Raw genomic sequence first — 21,302 nt, 5'->3', positions numbered from 1 at the left:
CCTAATCATAAAACAATGGCTGATTTACCCAAGACCCTCCTCACGATTGGTGAACAAATAAAATAGAATACAAAAAAAATTAATAAAGTCATAAAGTCAATAAAGTTCATCTTTATCTTATAATACACAGAAATCGGGTCTATACATAAAAGACTCGTACACTTAAGGAGAACAAAAGTAATAGGCAGTATATATTATTCAGTAAGAAGCTTTTATTTATACTTCAGTCGTTAGGCAAAAGAGGCCACAAACACAGCAGAAGGGGCAAGCTTATTATTAGCTCATTATTTGAATATGAATTAATAACACCAAGAGCAATCATTTGTCACATTGTGTTGCAGCAGCAGCATAACTGATACGTTTTTCATAATGACATTGTCTCTACATAAGCTGTGCACAACCTACCTCAAGCATATAGCAGGTTGGATTTATTTTTTTCATAACCTGTAGTTCCAAACAAAGCAAAATATACACGGTGGAATAATACCATTTTTTAAAGGGACCAATATTTTACAAGTGTTTCAATGTCTGATGTGCTGAACAATAAGGATATTTTTGTCAAAAACTCTATTATAAAAGATAATATTCTAATAATTATAAGTCACTAGCTTCTTTGCTATTTTAGGAAATTTCTACTTGATGCTGACTGACATTTCACCAAAATGTTGGTGTGGATGGTTGAGGTGTTTCTCTCTCTCTCACACACACACACACCATCCTTGTTCTCTGACCTTCTCTCTGTTCTCTACCCTGCTTAGTGCTCAAAGGGAGCACTCTCCTTAATTGCATTCCCCAGCCCATTGATTATTTTAATGGTGTTCCATGCTTCACAGTGGGCCTTGGCATGCCTACACCACATCAAGATCACATGCAGTCTCTAGAGAGCCCTGCCTGCTTGCGTCTTACATCATCAAAAGTGGCAATGAACGAACACTGCCACAGCCAGTTTACATCAGGCTCAGATAAATGCAATCCATTTGTCACAGCTTCCACTAATGCTGCATGATCGTCTTCTCTAACTTGAAATGAACTAGAGGTAGACCGTTCAATCAGGTCAGCTGATTAACTGGCACCAACACAAAAGTATTGGCAGAACTTTGGAGGTGGCTGATGGCTGTGCAGTCTTCAACAGTCGAGTTCCCAAATGTAATTACTGACTGGGAGAAAATAATGGCTCAAAAATTAAAAACTGCTCACTGAGATTTTTTTATGGTTAGTCTAACAGTTCCATATGTTAATTACTTTGAGGTCCGTACTTGAGGACCCACTGTACAAGAATATTCCTAGAATTTTTAAAATCTGCCTGTGTAGAAATGAATGAGACATTGTAATGATTTTAGCATCTAATTCTTAAAAACCTATGGCGTGAAAAAACAAGAAAGTAATCACAGATGTGGCCTGCATACTTCAACAAAAGAAAAGAAAAAAATACTAATCAACTGCTGTCTATTTTCTGCTCCAGATTATCGTGAAAATCCACATCAGTTAACCTCTGCAGTGAAGTCATTTATGAATTATGGCCAGACAGCTTTAGCATGCACATGCCTTTAATAATTCAGTGGAACTACAGAACATCGCACTTGGTTTCTGCAAGGACGTTTGAGGACTAGATAGTGCTGTCCCGCTGTTCTGATATGCCATTCCTAAAACTGTGTGCTATCTCACTTTGACTGCATTTAGAATGACAGCAGTTTCTCCACGTGTTACATAGTCAGTCATTAAACTGTCATCTTGTTCTTCGGGCCATCATTTTGCTGCCTGCAATTACCTTGGGAAAATTTAATATGGATGTGCAAATGTGTTGTGATGAGCTGTGACCATGGCGACACAGTCACTTTTCTTCTCCTCCGTGCAAGGTGTGCGATGTGGAAGCTGGCCTCATCTGTAAAATGTACAGACGCAAAAAATATAGTACGGGGAACACACATCAAAGCATCGCAGTAAATGATGATCAAACTGTCTTTTCAAGCATGCACTGTAAAGATACACTGCACCAAAGGCTTCATTTCAAATTTCACTGATAGAAGCTTTGAGTATTTCATTATATAATAGCTCAAATTTTAAACGAATGACTGAATGATCATTTAAAAACTCAAAACTAAATAGAGATATTTCTCGGTAACAAAAGTTACCATACAAGATATGGACTTGGTTTTCAAAAATGTAAAATATTAATCTTCCCAAATTTACTCCCACAAGTTCACTGTAGTAACTTTAGTGTAGTGCTATCTGTAATTGTTTAAATATTTGCATAGCTTTGTTTTATTGTTTGTCATTGTTTCACTGTTCCTGGTATAATTTAACAGGCTTGACACAATTTTTGCATGGCCGGGGTACTGTTTTTGTAAACTCTTTTCTGAGGAAATCCTCTACTCCTGCCTCCTAAGTTCTTTGTTTTTTCCGTAGGCGTAAAGCTTTGCCTGCTCATTCTCTTTTGTTCATCATGTGCACATTACATCACTAAAACCGTCACTTAAAACATACATCCTGCCAACTTCCTCTTGTCATACCCCTCAATGTGCATATTATACAAGGCAAATATTATATAACAGATTACATGTCAATAGCAAAGACTATTTATACCTTTTTTTCTTTGGGCCTTATATATCATTTTATCAAACAAACAAACAGCAAATTCAATAAACAAATAAGTCTAAGGTAACCAGTCATCCTGCAGCATGTTTTAAAAGCTAGCTTTGTTTTTGGTTTGTTTTTCTTATTTGTATGCTAAAGACAAGCAAATATGAAAGTCATCCCTGTCGGGTACAATAAAAAGAGATCAGAAAACAAAAGAGATGTCACAGATTGTGATCTGACTATATCTAGAAAGTCTCTATGACTAATATTTGTGTCCTTGTGATGAGACTCATCCATCAAGACTCTTCTTCCTTTTTATCTCTCCCTTGAGTGCCCAGCAGAGCTTTGATGCTCTACTCGCTTTGGGTCTTCTTTAGGTGGTCTGGTTCCACCATGACCAGCTGAGAGTCCTCAGTCACCTCCAACAGAGCCTCCATCTCTGGGCTGTCTACACTCACCAGCTCCCCTTCCTCCAGCTCCACGTGCACACCCAGCCCATTTTCCTCTCCCCCCGGCTGGCCCTCGGCCTCGGTCACCTCCACCATCTCTGTGTTCTGCACCACCTCCTCCTGCCCCTCTCTGATCTTTTTAACATGGAAGGTGAAGGGGGGCACACGGTACACAGTGGTCTTGGAGCGGGCGTAGATCGTGTGGTCAGGGGTGAGGGACTTCTTCACCTTGTCTTTGGAGCTCTTCATCTTCGCCCTGCGCTCTTGGGTGGGGGTCATGCGGGTCCCAAGCTTGCCGATTTTCTTCTCTAGGCTGTGCTTGGTTTTCTCCAGGTTGTCACGGGTTTTCTGTCTCGTCTTCTCCAGATTCTCGCGGGTTCTTTGCTTGGTTTTCTCCAGGTTCTCCCTGGTCTTTAGCTTGGTCTTCTCCATTTGCTCTTTAGAGAAGGCTTTCTTTATGCTGTCCACTTGCTGCTTGGTGGTGCGTTGGAGGCGCTTGGTACGAGACTCCTCGATAATCTCCTCGATCTCCACCTCCTCATCTGAGTTGAGATTGTCTGGGTGTCCCTCTCGTCCCTCCTCAGGTATCTGCCCAAGGCCCTCCACAGCTTTTTCTTCAGCAACTGTTTCTTCTGTTTTGGTTTTGGATGTCTTTGGTTGCTTCACTTGGTCCTGCAGGAGAAAACAGGAAAGATAATAAATACAGATGACTCTTTAGCCACAGCAGCATTATATTGAGGGAACACAACGTGTGAACTGAATAACATTTTCAATTCGACATTTACTTCCATGTTAACAGGCATGTTGCTACGCTGATTGTGTGGTTTAGTATTTCATGTGAACATTATCAGCCTCAGAAAGTGAAGTCAATGGACTTTGAGAGAGAAATTAATTTTAATGTATGATCATGATACTTCACAGATTTATGTGCCATCTACACATTCTGTGCACTCATTTCACCACTAGTAGCTGGTGCACAGTGCCATCTAGTGGTGCTAATCACATGCCAACAATCAGGAGCCTATAGGGCTACACCCTGTTACTTTAAACTTCTTACATTTCTAAGAACATGAAGGTATGGTCACACACACTGTAGACCACATAGCAAAACTGCGGAGCTTAATGGAAAAAAAAACTGTATTATCTTCACCTCACCAGTCATACTGAAACTAAAGCCAGCAGGGTTTTGAATCTAATCACAGGTCTATTTCCTGCCAGTGTGCTAGCATTTCTCTGTAAGTCACACATTTTCTTCATTTTAAAGGGCTAATTTTCAGTCAAAACTAACAGTAAGCAAAGAAGAGGAGGTGATTTTGCAGATAAAATGTTTCAAAAATGTACAGATTACCAGTATCTATGAATTATAGATGTTTTATATTTTCTTTATATTTGAATTTATAATGCTACATTCACTTCACTGGTACTTGGTGCAGTTTCGATTGCACAGCAGTGCACCAGGTCAATATGTGTAAACCGTACGGCCGTACCATCTGCTATGTACAGACCAATACGGAAAAGCTGACCTAAGTTGTAAAACCAGTTGCCCAGGTTTACACTTACACTTCCTTCCCACAGGGAAGAAACCTTACGAGAAATTTTCCAATGACCCCACAAAAAAAAGGCATGTCTTTACTGTCTAACATCACCAGCTCAAACAAGGAAACATACTGTGGTGATGCTGACAGCTGGATATCAGTCAGTACTTTCCATGTTTGGCAGGACACTGTCAGCATGGTACCAGTAATCCACACAGAGGCAGAGCTATGTCAAGAATATTAGCCCACTAACAGCATGTCTGAGACCCTTGGGGGATTAAAGGTCCCACCTTGCTGCATCTCAGTGCTCTTCTTCACATTTAATCCTTGCACCATCACCACTTGAACTGTAGAAATATGAGATGAAGTCACTATGGCCATGTGACTGCAGCCCTCCGTGCCACCAATTTCATTATTTTTAAAAACTTACTATTATCAGGGTAGAAATGGTTCTAAAATAGCGTTTAGGCTTTCCTGCAATGTTAAGTCTTTGGCCAAAATCTTCAAGGTTTGGCAGATCTTTTAGGCAAATAACTTCAGATATCAAAAAAAACAAAACAAAAGCATACTTGGATTGATGTCTTCATCATGTTAGCATGACCAGGTTGTCTGAGAACGGTATCACAGTGCAGATAACAGCTTTGAGTAGCGAAAATCAATTTGATGTTTCTGTGCTAAATGAGAAAAATAAAATGTGTCTTGATGTTGGTCGATGATGTCAAGAAATGTGGTTGTCAGCTTGCTGCCATATGCACACTGAACCTCCCTCATAAATATTTGAAAGAGACACACAGCACCACTAACTGATGGCAGATGTCTGTAGGTCTTATCCAAAGTAAGGTTCAACCTATTCATTGAGAATGCTGGAAAAACAAATAGTTTAATAGGGCAACAATAGCTTTATTTAATTGAAATTAATCTCCATTGCCACGTCAACAGATTAAACATCTGCATCTGTTCTAGCGAAAGTGAGTACCTTCATAATCTAGTCTCATTCATAGTGAAATCACTCTTCTGTGCTGTCACTTCAGATTAAATCGTTGAAGGTTTTACCCTCTGTTCTCTTCTCTAATCTCATGAGACCCAAGCAACAAGGACAGTATCTCCTTTAGTCTACATAACATTTTAATGAACAAACTGGTCCCTGAAACGTGGCTCTGCGCTTCAGAGACAACTGAACATCCTGCAACTCAGCATCTTGACTTGAACATTGGAGGCAGATTAGAAACACATCAAGTAAAGAGTAGAGGACAGGTTTGAGGGATGTCAGACTTAAAGCTTTGTATCCAATGTAGATTCACATTCAAGTAGAATAAGAGTTTAAAAACTGATAAGGGAACTTGTGACTTTGAGTTTTGTAGTGTTATGTCATTAGTAACGTGCAATATTTATATAAAACTTGGATTTTAATCCTGATATCGAACTTCTGAAAGAAAAAAAAAAACACCACCTGTTAGATCATGTGATCGACACGTCCCTGGGTAGATCACAGATTGCCACATGATCCTCTCGTAAAATGGGCATTGCCTCCTTATCTGGTGCCGTGCATAGTGTGGCCCAGACCAACCCGTTCTGTATGGGTTTATTTTGGGCTGGCCTTTCCCTCTCCCTGGATTCCATCTACCGTTCTCTGGCTACCGGCCACAACAGCCCCCCCCCCCATCCCCACCCCGCCAGCCATACAACACCCTCCGCTAACACAGAGCAACAGATAAACACAGCGCTCGGTCACCGTAGCAACCACCTGCTCATGTTGTCTCTGGTGGGTGGTGAAATTTAGCTGGATAAACAGCTGACATGTCTACAACAATATATCGACACAAGGTTCTCATCTTATAATCAAACTAAAATAAATACTGTGCCTGCTTTGTAGATATGCACGCAAAGCAAAGTGCAGCTGAGATGAAGCTGCACTAATTTACCGTTAATAAGAGATATTTTTGAATGCATGAGCAAATTAACATTGCCGCAACATGTTTCCATAGATTGTGTAAGGATGATGCAACATGGTGGCCAAACTGAACGAGACAAACACGCAAATGTCCTGTACAGAAATTTGACTGGAACTTAATGAAGAGTTAGAGATAAACCCCTCACACAGGAAACATGTGTACTCACAGGGCCACAAAGTGCAGAAAAATACTCCTATGAATAGCTGTCTAAGAATCTGTTCAGGTGACCTCATAGGTCCCTGGCAAAACCTTGCATCACTGCTATGGGGCGAGTTTGGCTGATGGACTAAAGTTGAAATCCAGTGTGTTGATCAACATTTTCAAAGATATGCCTGAGTGTATTTCTTCAGTTCATGGGAAAAAACAGCCCTTTGGAAGGAAAAACTGAAGCCTGTGCAACTGTGAACCCTTTTCATAAGAGGCCTGAACAGGAAGCTTCTGCAGGTAATGGAAAAACAGCAGTGCACTGCATCCTGGGAACAGCTGAGGTCATACAGAACAGGGAAATTACAGCACGGTCCAGGAACATGCCTGCTCCATATATCATTAAAGCTATTTTCTGCTTAATCATCAAGATCAACAGTGCACTTTTACTTTTCAGTGATAACAAGCATGTCATTGTAGAGTCAAGAGAAAATTACACTAGATGTTTTGAAGTCGTCTTTATTGGTAAACTATTTTGTTGTTTTGGACAACATATAATTAGTTTATGTGTTCTGAAAGCTGAAGATGTAATGCTTTCAAAACAGCGTAGTTTTTCCCAAACTACACATTGTGGATCCACCCCAGCTCAGCAGGATTAAAACATGGACACCATTAACAATATAACTGTGATAAGTTATTATCGATGATTTATTAGTCTGGCTCTGCTACGGAGCATATTGATGAATTTGGGTGTTATATTTAGTCACATTTTTAAAATGTTTCAATCTGTTATTAGACTTTCAAGGATTGAGATTCCAAATGCAAGAACATGCTGGAACACTTTATTGTTTACATTCTTAGAACTTGTCAACTGTAACTGTGGAAATGGTGATAACATCAGCTAACCCTGTTTGGGTTTCCATGTCTGATTACAAAGCAAGAGACTGGGAGCTTGAGGCAGAGGATGGTAAGTCCATTAGTGTCCCTGTGTTAGCTTCCTCTCTCCTGCCACTTACCAGCAATGGCACTCTGTGTGTGTGTGTATGTGTGTATTTACGGGCAGGAGCCAGGGGAACAGTGACTTGCTGCATGTGAGCGCTCTTTAATGAGAAGGAGGTTTGTTGTTCAAAAAGTTTCTTGCATGAATCATACCTCATGGAAATGATGGCTAGAAAAACTGGAAACTCTCTCTCTTAATATGTGTGTGAGTGTGGGTGTGTGTGTGTGTGTGCGCTTGATTTGTGCAGACAAGCCAGCTACTGTCTGAGCCGTCTCTCAGAGGGAGGAACAACACTGTAGATGCAATAGCAAAACCCATGAGACTGAGGGGAAAGATTTTAGTAAACAGCTATAATAACAAAAGAGAATCCATTCTGTTAAGCCACGGTGAGAACATATTCAAAAATATTAAAGCCTTTAAAAAATCTTAAATTCATGTAAGATCCGCAGCTCTTTTTCATTGTCTAAATATTGTCTGAGGCAAAATGTTCTCTGACTCATACATCGTCTCTGGGATAATTTAATTGCTGGCTGTTACCACGGACGACAGAGCAAACAATGTTCTCAGTCAGTTCTATACAGAGACCACAGCTGCTTTGAGTAAAGCCTTTACCTTTCTCCATCCCCTTCCATCTCCCTTCACTGAAGTCCTTCACTAATCCACCTGGTCCAATATTCCTGCTCTTTAAATATGCTGTTACCTACAACGATGTTGTGATGCCTCTAAAAACAGAAGCGGATTAGGATTGCATGTAATCAAAAATTACCATGTTGTCTGCTTTCTGTTGTGAATTGCAAGGTGGTTATGCAGGATTCAGTTTGTGTGCAAGTATTTAAAAAACTCTGCAAGGACCTGTTAACTGTACACTGTTATGATTAAAATACATGCTGTATGACAAAAAAAAATCTAATTAATCCTAATTAACATAATGGATAATCAGAATCAAAATCAGAATCAGAATTCCTTTATTTATCCCAGAGGGAAAATTCTTTTTCGTACAGCCATTGCACTTGCAATTTCCCCAACCAAGAAAGAAAAGGAAAAATGGGAAAAAAATGGGATCAAACTAAAATAACTATAAAATATAAAAATATAAAAATATCAGGTATTTAAAAAAGTTTTATCCAAGCAAATCCAGCCAAGGAAAACATTCTGATTAGATAAACAACTTTGTGTTTAGGATTTAGAGCAAATATTTATGTTCTCAACACTCGAGTGGTTGGAAAGGGTAGCAAGGTTGACTTTTGTTTAGATAACCAATGCACACACATTAACATTCATGAGCCTGATCCACCCACATGCATGCAGACATTTAGAAACTTGCTGGCTTGTATGAACACACACACACACACACACACACATACACGCATGCACACACAGCGTCCCTTTTTAGGCAGCGTGATGAAAGGCCTCTCCGGTCTCACAGGAGCAGCTGTCTGATTCTGTCCAGTCTTTGCAGCTGTGCACTTTCACAATGAGTGATATCACTGATCCTTGTGCCCCTTCAGGCTGGCAGAAAGCCAAACAGGAGATTGACATGAAACAGAGGTGGATGTTCGTGTGTACGGCCTGAATCGTGATGCTTTGATCCCTAAAGAGTGCTCGCGGGCTAAAATAAAGAGGCCAATGTGCTGTGGTCATTATTTGATGCACGCCACACTCTCCTAAAGAAGGATCAAACAATTCACACATGATTGGCTGGACAGCTGCCCACGACCTCACACATTTTGGGGTTCCTCTTATGACTGAGGGCACAATGGAAATTCTGTTTCATGAAACTCCCTTATCGCTTTTAGAAAACCGTACTCGGATGGTGTTATGTTTAAATGTGTCCTGTGGGCAACTGAAACATTTACAGACCATCGCCACTCTGTCTACAGACAGATTTATTCAAAGAAAGGGTCTCTGTGTACCTCATGGCCAACATGGCGATGTCATGTTACAGCGCACACCACAGGAAGGGAGCTCCTTGGTTTTTCTGTCACAGTGGTTTGTGATTTCCCACACGAGGACCTGAAGAGGGAAGCCCTTTTCCATAGCACAGCCTTCCCACATCCATAACTCTGAAACCGCTGGAATCCCAGTTACTCCCATGCAAAGACAGAAAATTTACTTTTCCATTTACGTGTCTGGGTGAACTGGCAGCTACAGTGATGGAATTTCTTATATAACTACCCCTTTTTCTGCAATAGTGTCATCCATATGTACGCAGTGAGAGGTACTGTGTGAACACTTGGAAAGGCCCAAACACAACTTTGCATGTCCTACTACAGTGAGCATAAAGATTTCATAAAAGTAAAACAGTTTGTTGCAATTATTCACATTATCCTTATTCTTTCATGTACAAAACACAAGAGCGTGAATAAACTGCCAACACAAATAAAGCACTGGGTCCAACTTTAGAAAACCATAACCATTTAATTACATTGGACCAATATAATCATTACTGACCAAGAACAACTGCCAGATAACACCTGGAGATAAGACAATGAATGCAACCAGTCAATCACCCACACAGCTTTGCTTTATGAACTGAGTTATTGTTTGTGTGATACTGAATAATGTGTCTGGGACATTGCAGATGGAAAATCTGACAGGCTGTAAGAGCTTTTGTTCTTAGCTGTCTTAATATTAACTCAGAAGGGTGTTATCATAATGGATCTGTTGTAGAAGTAAACAAATAAATGAAATGTTAACAATGCCATCCAAAACTTTGGATGAATACCTTCTTTCCCTGAAAAAAATAAAATGTCTGTCATACCCTTTGAACAAAACGGTGCATTTGTGTAAAAAACCAAAAGGGATAAAACAAGAACTAAAATTTTAGTGTTGCACCTTCAAAGATTAACTCCTACACTGATAACATAATTTTCACACGGTTTCTATTATTAGTTTAATCATCCTAAATATCCATGTCCACGCCAAGTCTAATCCCACGGGTACCAAAAACCCACAAAGTATCCTGGCATGTACTCAGTGACAGCCTATAAGTCACATACCAGTGACAGGAGCAGCAGCAGTGGGAAATGTACCACCAGAGTAACCTGACTGCTGCACTTCAGCATGAAGGTTTGAACATACCAGACTTTACTTTCACACGCAACCTCACGTTACAGCGATAACAGAACCTCCTAGTAATAGTGAACGTTTGCATGCTGCTTTAACAGCAAATTTTTGTACCACTAAAATAAAGCCATGCTTTGAAAGGGTTGTTTTCATGGTACCTACTTGAAGATATAGCTTCAGTTTTACTTGCCAAAATTCTGAGATGTCCACTGGCAATATTTACTACCTATGCTGTGATCTGTGATTGTACTGTGGTTATACCCTCATACCCTTTATCTGGAAATAACTTTACACAAACACCTTAAGAGTGCAATTAATCAATCAATTGGTGCTGCTATATTCAGACCCACTCCATGAAACAGGACACTCCACCATTCCACTGCATGACTACTGGTGTATTTATAATCAAAAGCAACATAGCTGTTTCCTTTAATACGCCGTCTCAGATAATCTGGCCAACTTGTTATTTTGGCTGTGGCCTCGTAGATGAAGGGTGTGCCTACAAATCTTGGAATAAACAGCAGGGAGGATATCGGCAGCTCCCACTGAGTTGTGATGTGGTATGAGGACACATTTCTGGTGGCCGTCCAACATGCTGGACGACAACTACAACTGTTCGAATGGAGGGGTGACCCGATCGGTCTTCCAGCTGTCCACTGATGTGGGATGGAGATGTTTGGTGAGACAAGAAGGCAGTTGGGCCCTCAGGCATCAGGACACATAAAATGTAGTTATTTTAATATGACCAACTTGGAGTTTCCTGTCCTGGAGAAACAGCTTACAGACTCAACTGGGATGCACGCACACACACATACACACACACACACACACACACACACACACACACACAGGGACGGAGTGAGAATTCATTTTCTGCGATGTGTAGTTGTGTAACAAAAAATAATAAATCTGTGCTCCGGAATAACTCAACAACTGAACTCCGAACACATGAAAGTGCAAAACACACAGCCGCTAAATCTCCCACGAAACAAGTCCTGTGGGAGACTTTATTTTTCATTTATCATTACACCATCTACAAACATGTGCAGTGCTTCCACATGCTGAAATAGCAGAGATCGTCTTTCTGCTGGATAAAGTGCTTGACAGGAGCACAGGGAAGTCTACAGTAACGCTATCAGTAAATCCACCTCCTATATGTCAGACACACACACCACAGAGTGCTGTACACTTGATCTGAGAAAGCAGAAAGCAAATGTACTGTATGTGTGTATATAAAATAACATCAGTACAATTATGCCATACCAACATTCAGTCCGTTATGGTCGATATCTTCCTAAATCTTGAAGTTCTTCATGTGACCACGTCAGCGTAAAAATGAATGTATGCTTTACATAATCAAAGAAAAGAGTACAACAAGGTGAACAATACTGCAGGATGTTGACTGTACACTCCCATGTTCACTCAAAGACACAAAGGCTGGACAATGGTGTTGATCTTTCCAAAATGTCCTCCCACTCTTTCACTCTCTCAAAACAAAGACAATCCTTTTTTCATTTCATCTGCAATTCTTTTATGATTGTTACGTCATCCAGAATTGGCCAAATGCGCCAAGAGAAACATAGCTGTGGCTCCAAAATGTCATTGGTCGCTGCCAAAACAAAGAGGATGAGGAAATAAAATTCTTAACTTTAAAGGAACAATCTGACATTTTGGGAAATACACTAATTACCTTTTAGATGATAAGATCCGTAGCTTGTTACTACTGATAGCTTGATAGCTCAGCTCTGTCCAAAGATCATGAAAACGACTAGCACAGCTAAAGCTAACAAAGTAGCACGCAATACATTGGTTATTGTGGTTATACTGGTTATACAGCATAAAAACAATCTGTTGCTTTTCCAAGGACTTTGCTGCAGGCTATTTCTCAACTGTGAGCATAACTTCCGTGAGTCGCCTTTGGTTTCCTGGCAAACACACAGTAACAAGAAGACTCCAGGAAGTGACCAAGCTAAGAAAAAAGACAAAAAATCAGTAAAGAAAGGAGACATTTTTGCACTTCAGTCTTTGTGTGGATTAAACAAACACAAGATAGTGTTAACTGGAAGTTTATCGGGTTAATTTAGAGGTGCTGGTGAGCAGACCTTTTACTTTTGGACAGAGCAAGGCAAAGTATTATCCACTGTTTCCAGTTTTTGTGCAAATGAGCCGACAAGCAGACAGCTGTAGCCTCGCATTTAGCATACAGATATGAGAATGGTGTGCATATGGGAGAAGTTAGCCTTCAAGGCTTTTTTCCAGAGAGGGCAGTGAAAGGGTATTTTTTTGACCTGAAACCATGACATTTTCCTCAGCGTAACCCATTAGTTTTATAACCTTAACCTAACCAAACCATGACTGAAAACTGAAAATAATTTAAAAACAACAGAAAGCCTTATTATAGGACACAAACCCCAGTCTCTTGGGTAACGCACGACCCACTTACTCACTACAACGTTCTCGATTTGCAGACTTTGTTACTCTTCTTTGTTATATTTCTTGCATTCTAGCAGAAAAGACTTTGTTTCAGATGAGATGATGGTTACCTCTTCCGTAACCATCATCTCATCTATCTCTTTGCACTCGGCTAGAAAGTGTATTTCCCAAAATGTATAACTATTCCTAAAATTTGCAAGCCACCAACATGAATGCATGGACAACTCGCATGCAGCGGCTCACATGCCACCGAGTCCTGGAACTCAGAACTGGCTCGACATAGAAGGTGACGTGCAACAGTGAAATGTGGAGCCTGCCAGATATGTTTCCACTAGCCTGGGAAAGAAGAGTGCAGCAGGAGAGAAGGACACAAGAGAGAGACTGGTCGAGGACAACAAAATGTACTGCAGTGCTGTAGCAAATACTGAATGAGCTGTGGCTTTGGTTCTGAACTAGACGACTGAGTGGAGGTGGAAGTAGAGCTGGCTATGTGGTGATAGTGGACACAAACTGAGGAGGGGGTGAGCGGACATGTTGGCAGGAGAGGCAGAGAAATGCCAGTGGGATGAATCACAACCCTAACTTCGTGCTGCCTCTCGAGTGCTATTTGGTCTAGTTGGGTCCATCCAACCTGCCTCCAAGTGCATGGACAACTTCTCAACTACCCTCTTTATAATGAGGGTGAAAGATGATTTGAAGATTTGGTAAAATGAAGTGGCCAAACACCTTGAAAATACGAGCTATTACATAGTATGGTCATGGTTAAAAGCTATAAAAGAATTGTGGGTTGGATCTGGGGCTGCTGGTGAGGCTTGCTGGCTGCAACCTGAGCTCTAGAAGGTCTGCAAGTTGGAGTGGCATAAGTAGGCTGTAACTGAGAAGCCTTACATCTCCCTGATAGAGTTGACCATATGGCTATCACTGTCCTTGAGCTGCAGCCAAACGCACCCGGATTCCAGACACACAGCAGTACTGTCTCACACTCTGATGAACATACACTATCACATTGCTTCAACTGGATTAATCCACATAATGAAATAAATAGTGTGCATTGTGAAATACACACCACTACTGATTGGTTAAGCCACTGATTAAAGCACATGAGCACTCATACCTTTTCACACGGATTACGACAAAGTACGTAATCCAAAGAATGATGACACACAACTGCATATACAAAATAGTTGAGTGAGGCCTTTTGTTGCCCCAGGGGGAACTTTGTGAAGTCTGACGAACTGAGAAATAAAACACTATTATTTAAATACAGTGAAGCTGCAACTCTACTACACAAATCATATGTTCAAGGTGGTGTCTGTAATGATGTTCATTTAAGAGTTTTCCATCAAGTCAAATAAAGTCAGTTTTATTTGAATCACAAATCACAGTGTCGCAGAGATACATTTAAGATTCAGATTAGAGCTGAAGCAAAAAATGTAAAGTGTCCCAAAATAGTAAGGCAAAATCCACACAATAACTGATTAAACATCATTTTTCAAGTAAAATTCTTCATCATGCATAATGGAGGATAAAGTCTTTTGATTGTTGAAAAAGACAAGCAACGTACTTTAATGCTTGCACATAGAGATGCTGCAGAAACAGGGGCATTAACAGCATTCGCAAACATTACATTACAACCACCATGGGATTTCAGAGAGAAAGCCACAATAATATTCATAAACCACTTCATCAGCGTACTTCCTGCCAGCTATTACTATTAGAAAAAACAGGAGTTAGGATGATTCAAAAGCCTGGAAAAAGGAGACTGAATGTGAAATAAGGAAAGACAATGAGTCTATAAAAGACACCATGAGGACTAAGAGAGGAGACATGATGTTCCTTTGCTCAACACATTGACCACAGTGAGGCTGGTTTATATTTTGGTCTCATGAGAAACCACAGTTAACACCACTGTTTCAGCTTCACCCAAATGTATATAGTTAGGCTTGGAGCAGTTAAAAATACTGTGATGTATAACTGAGATGGTGTGGTGGAATGCAACTAAGTACATTTACTCCAGTACTGTAAAATTATCAGTATTTCAATTTTATGTTGCATTGTACTTCTACTCCACCACATCTGCTTGAGAGCTGTTGACAGTTTCTGATTACTTTCACATTCAGATCACTGACACAGAACATTATCAATTAATTAGCAATAATAAATTAAGTTATGCGGCAGCATATAAAGTAGTCAGAATTAGTGATGATTAACAAAGCACCTTTATAATATATATTTATATCCCAATAACATTACATATTTTAATTTGAAATTCCACATTTTTCGTTACTTAATGTATTTCTTTCACCAATGCAGCTACTTCTAGTAGAGTATTTCCAAACCGCGGCCACTTCTTCTGCCACTCCTAATGTGTATGTATATTTGGTAAACGTGTCCTCATAGCCCCACCCTGCTGTTGCTGGGGATCCTACATGCTGCCACTGTTCCAGGTTTAATTATAAAGCATCACTGTCAAAGTGTCTCCGTGCTGGAAATCCTGCAGAGTGTGTCTATTCTCAGAGTGTGCAGAGTGACGGCAGGGAAAAATACGACACCTACAGTCAACGCTGCTGTCAGTTTAACAAAGAGGATTACAAGGTCCCACACAGCAAAAAGTAAAGCTGTGAACGTGTTTCAGTTGTCTCACTCGCGTTTTAGCTCCACTTGACATTGACACTGCAGGTGAAAGGTGACACTGGCGAGGAATGACCACACACACGGCGAGATTGCTCTTGCAAGGATTCTGCACTAACTTACGTCAATTCCACAGACGTAAACGTAACCCCTATGTGTCTAACCATAACCCTGATCCCATCCTTAACCTAATCCTAAACTTATCCCACTCTAACACATTAACACACACACGCAGACAGTGGAAAGGGGTGAAACCTGACTGAGAGCCAGTGTTGATTTGTAATGCTGCCAATATCTGACCAGCCTATCCGTCAGTCAGTAAAAGTGGACAGGGCGCAGCCATCATCTGGCAATAAATAGACAGCAAGAGCCCGAACCAGCTACTGCAACATGGAAGCTAATAGCTACAGCTCCAGTGGCTTTGAAAACACAAGCACAACCGAGTTTAAACGACAATAAGAGGATTACAGTTGAGATAAAACCAGCAGGAAATGATTTAGAATGATTTGCACTGTCTGCTGACACACAATCAAAACTTGGGAGTCAGAATGAAACCACTGAAAAGGAGTTCAACATGTACATACAGTGTCCAACACTGACTACTGCACACAGACGTGCAGTTAAAGAGACTTGCAGTAGACCATGCAGGCTTGCAAACAGCAGGAGGCACCTGCTTTACAGAGTAATTTATTAAGGCCCAGTGTCTATGATTGGATTTCTGCAAGATGCCAATAGCGTAACCTGCTCCCACAGTGGAGGTCCTGCAGGGGGGTGTGAAAACGTTTGGCACGGCTGCCGATACAGACCCTGCAGTAAACTCTACTCACGAGAGCAGCCCTCAGATCCACTGTTAAGAAAATCTTCTCTTTTCCAGTTAGCAAACTGGTTAAAGGTTGAATATATGAGATTCTGAACATGTTCTGGTTGCCAAGATGGCTGCTTGTGCTTGTGCATGGGAGCACGTGTGTCAGTGGTGGCCTGGTAAGAAAGACTACGGTAAATTATGTTTTGGGAAAAACTTTCCGGCGAGAAATCAGCTACAGTAGACATTTTCACAAGTCTACCCAAACCCTAGGATCTGAGACCAGACCTGGGACCTGTAAGGGTTCAGATACACATTCTATACCCCCAATCAGTTAGCTCATGTTTTCTTATCTCGTGTCCCGCATATGTTTAACATCATGTGTAAGACCTGAATGGATCCGAGGAGACTCGACTGTGATCAGACAGCATCGATCATGAAGTGCAACCGTAAATTGCATGTGTGGCCACAAGGTGGCACCAGATTGAGGACGCCTGCTCAGGAGGCAAGGGGTCAGAGAGCAGAGTTCAGACTGGAAGCCCACAGATAATAACAAATTAACAATACTAATGTCATCAGCCGTGGCGACGAGCAGTCATCATTCTAATTGTCTTTATTGTGCTAGATGTAACCAAGCTGATTCCATTTGTCATCCATCAGCTGTGAAATCAGCGCGTATCTGTAGTGTGTCTCCTGGCCATGTTCAGATCCAACATTTGCATAGGCCCAGGTCACAGGTTTTCCAAGTACAGAGAGGTCCATTTGGGTTCCAGGTAGTTCATTTCCTGTCGAGGTTTGGGAATGGATTTTTGGACCCGTGACCACCACTACTGTGCAGTAGCAAAATCTTAACTCATATTTGATCAGCATGGCATCATTTTACTTTGCTGCGATTTGATCTGTGGTTTAAAGACACACTTCAGAATGAAGGGCACGAGACATTTTTTACACACAAAATAAACTTAAGCTAAAGTGCTGCGACACGTCCTGCTACAAAAAAAAAATAGAGCCGCCCAATGAGTCTCAAATGAACAATGGATGACTCATTTTGGGTCTTTACTTATTTTGCTGATTATCCTTCCAAGGTTTCTTTCCCATCTGTTTCTGTACCTTTCATACTCTCTAAAATAAATCTGACCCTGACACAACACTCACACTTGTGCTCTGTGCAACAAGAATGCCACCTGTGTGTCCGAGCTCTGAGAAATCTTAATAATAAAAACTAAATATCTTAGGTAGCAGCAGCCTGCCAACTATTTCTCATCTCAGCACTCGGAGGTGGGGTGCTGGTTGTGTCTCAAGTAGCCCTTCATGCCAGTGTTTATAGGTCTTATATTTGTATTTACACCCACTAGGCTTAATATAGATTCACTGGCTAATGTTGAAGGCCCATGGAGTAGGAGAGGTAACTGTCTGCATTCATATTTTCCATGGAAGCTACTAGTAACCCTTCACTAGAGAGAAGGCGAGTCCACCTCTCTCTTAGTGTAAATACTAACTCACATCAACAGCTTCTAAGTAGTGGACCATAATGTCTGATTCTTTATAAACATTAATAACTCATTTGAGTTTCAGGAAAAAATGATTCAGGCATTTATGCCATAGAAACCACAGTGCCGAAGCTTTTTGGCCAACATACATGTGGAGATGCAACTCACCCCTTTTCAGGACTAACATGTACTGGGAGTTTAACTTAGTGAATTCTTGTTTATAGCCAGATGTATAATAGTACCACCGCTTTCTCAAAGATTATTTGCTGCGAGTACTTGAAAACAACAGACCACCCTCTCTCTCTCTCACACACACACACACACACTCTCTGCACCTGGTAGATGAGGACTTTGAAGTTGCGTCTCTTGAGCAGCTCGTTCTCGTTGCTCTCCAGCTTCTTGATCTGGCCCGCCTGCTTCTCCAGGTTGCTGCGCACCGTCTTGACGTTGACGCTGACCTTGCGTACCTTTTCCAGCATTTTGTTAACGGTGGCGGCAGTGCCGATGTGATTCTTGGACAGCTTAGCCAGCTCCCCTTGGATGGTCGACACGGACTTCTCCATGGCCTCCTGTCGGGCCTCGAGCCCATTCTGCGTCTGCTGGATCTGGTCTACCACCCCAATAATCTTGTCGAGCAGAGACAGAACCATGACCCCGTTCATCTGCGCTTCACTCTTGCCTCCAGAGCCAATGGCCAGCACCGGGTCCCCCTCCTCAGCAGGGCCATCTACTGCGGGCTCTGTGGCAGCACCCACCAAAGCGACCTCATCGTCATCATAAGGAACTTCTTGTAGGGCTGCGTGCTCCTTCTGGACACCTGTATCCGCCATGGCTGTCAACTCCAAATACAAACCGCCTGCACACTGACTACAGATAAAAATACACTACGGAAAAACAAACTGCAGGAGCCACGCTGCACAGATCTCAGTCCTTAATCCTTTCTCTTCTCTTTCAGACAACTTTCTCAACCACTTTTCCTGGACTACTTTGCACTTAAACTTTCTCTTCACCCTCGGCCTCACACACTGTGTCTCGCTCTGTCTCTGCCTCTGCTCTGGGATGCCAGCCAGCCAAGGGGAGTAGGGCCTCTCACAGCTGAGGCATGTGTGCCCTGACTCAAATGCCTCTGCTCCCTGTGAAACCATCCAGTCAGACCCCTTCCCTTCTTACAGCCAGCCCCCACACCGACCCCGACTGCCCCTTCCGCCGGGGCCCCACCCTATTCTGTCTCCACAGGGCAGCATATCACCAGACTCCGCCTCCTCTGGTGACATGACATGCTCCTCTCAAACAGGGAAAGGTGAGAGCCGACAGAAGCAAGGCCAAGTGCCATGATAAACAGTTCAGTCCAGAGAAATATGACAAAAGAAGTTTGCAGTTTCTAGAATGGTGGTTACTAGTACTAAAACTTGAAAAATAAAGGCTTATTTTTTTTATATAAAACACGATGAAACCACTGCACTGACCAATGACCATCAACTGCATGTAAACATACTGTTGATGGCATTAAAATCCAAAAATATGCAAAACACCTCCTAAGAAATGTCTGATGTTAATGATGTGAATTAAAAAAAAAACATATCATTATAAATTTTATACACTTTCTGTTATGTTTCCTGAAAAAGTCAAGGACTACACGTGTTATCAATCAACATAAAGCAATAAATCTGATGTCTGAACAAACATCTGGTATTGATATCAATATTATCCCCAGGGAAGAATGTGAGGTTTCAGGCTTTAACTGTCCTTACTGGAGATTGATAAATATTTGATCATTTTCTTCAGCTTGGTCAGTTTATTTTGAAAGCATTCACAAGAAGTATTATTAATATGTTGTTATGGTTATCTTGATTGGTACGAGCATCACAATGACAGTTTTTAATTCGTTTTCTCCACACCGGAAAACCGTCATTAAAGCAGCTCTTCATGCAGAAACTTACTACCAATATTGATGTCACTGCTGCTATTGGTTATAAAAATGCTAATAAAGATCTGTGCATATTAACACTGATTTTACTGTTGTTAGCACTATGCATGACGCTGGGTGTTGACACTTGACCTGAGTGAATCGTGGAGCGTTCACTGCCCACTGGTGGTCACAAGCTGAGCTAACGTAGACGTGCTGGTTCATTTAATAAAAGGAAATAAATCGCTGTCAGGCAGTCCGTTAATTGTGCTAATCACATTTTCGTAAGACTTGCGACGACTTGGCGTAGACTGTACATTGCGCATCATGATTCACACATTTCTTGAAGTTTAATGTAAAGCAACGACACTTTTTCATCAAACTGGCGAATGTCGCGAGAGTATTCAGGATCATAAGTGCTGGCTGCCCTCTAGTGGTCAAAATGGGAACTACAGTGTAATGTTAAACGTCGAAACTGCGTAAATACAAACATGATAGCAAATCACCATGAAACTGACTTCAGTCTATGGCTCTACGTAATTCAAAGGGAACACTGTATTCATAATGTTATCAGACAAAATGAATCACCGAATCAAGTAAAGCATTTCAAACAATATTACCTTTGTGAAAATATTCTGGATAACTCAAACTCCTTTTCTGGCGGTGATGTTGTTACGCTGTGCCTTGTAAAACGTCGTCGAGGCCGATGGAAAGAGCCGCCACGCTAGAACTTCTGAGGGAGTTTGTTCACTGGTAGTGATAGTAACTTTCTCACAGTGTAATAGGAGAATGTTAAGCACAACGCCGGCTGTATAGCCAAAATGAAAGGCAGAAGCTTGCTAGGCTAGCTATAGCGCACTAACGTCTGTTTCAGAGTTTGAGTTGTTGCCCTCTGGTGGTTATGGTTGGTAATTACAACTGCTCACAATTAGCGTCAAGGCAGAAGCATTGGTATAAAACAACTTCCGCTAAAACATTCAAAATAAAACTTGCATCATAAACTTGTGATCATAAACTAATTCAAATTACAACCATGCTGTTGTCTTCTATCTTCTCCCTTCTCTCTTTTTCTATTGTTGTCGTTTTCGTTTTTTGTCTGCTTTTTGTTTTATGTATTATTTTTCCCGTACACTTGCTAATTACGTACTGACTTGTATGTCATTTAACGCACACTGAGTTAACCTCTAAAATCATGTGCAATATTTAAAGAAATCCCAAAGAACACACGATAGGACGCATTCTCTCCTTGAATTTATTGTCATGCGCTATAAGTATTATTTATGAAAGCACACCGTACTTCTCTCTGAATATTTTTAA

General features: G+C 41.2%; 1 protein-coding gene across 2 annotated transcripts; it reads right to left on the bottom strand.

Moving 5' to 3' along the window:
- Positions 1–192: 192 nt before the first annotated feature.
- On the bottom strand, positions 193–19,248 carry cavin1a (caveolae associated protein 1a). 2 transcript variants are annotated; one of them, XM_046414652.1, is made up of 3 exons: positions 18,415–19,248; positions 3,036–3,698; positions 193–1,882 (listed from the first exon to the last, which is right to left on the bottom strand). In XM_046414652.1, the coding sequence occupies exons 1-3, from the start codon at positions 18,907–18,909 to the stop codon at positions 1,832–1,834; spliced, it is 1,209 nt and encodes a 402-aa protein (XP_046270608.1). In that variant the 5' UTR covers positions 18,910–19,248; the 3' UTR covers positions 193–1,831. The 2 variants fall into 2 exon arrangements, with proteins under 2 accessions (XP_046270608.1, XP_046270607.1); XM_046414651.1 differs by lacking the exon at positions 193–1,882 and having other exon boundaries at positions 2,163–3,698; positions 18,415–19,242.
- Positions 19,249–21,302: the final 2,054 nt, after the last annotated feature.

This window comes from Scatophagus argus, chromosome 16, assembly GCF_020382885.2.
Source record: "Scatophagus argus isolate fScaArg1 chromosome 16, fScaArg1.pri, whole genome shotgun sequence".
In the NCBI taxonomy this organism is placed as follows: Eukaryota; Metazoa; Chordata; class Actinopteri; family Scatophagidae; genus Scatophagus; species Scatophagus argus.
This window is presented reverse-complemented; position numbering and strand designations above follow the sequence as displayed.

Excerpts from the sequence above, each read along its gene's own strand:
- cavin1a (XM_046414651.1), bottom strand. The coding sequence starts at position 18,909 with ATGGCGGATACAGGTGTCCAGAAGGAGCACGCAGCCCTACAAGAAGTT. Across the intron at positions 3,699-18,414 it reads TCAAAGTCCTCATCTACCAG|GACCAAGTGAAGCAACCAAA; the intron begins GTGCAGAGAGTG and ends TTTCTCCTGCAG.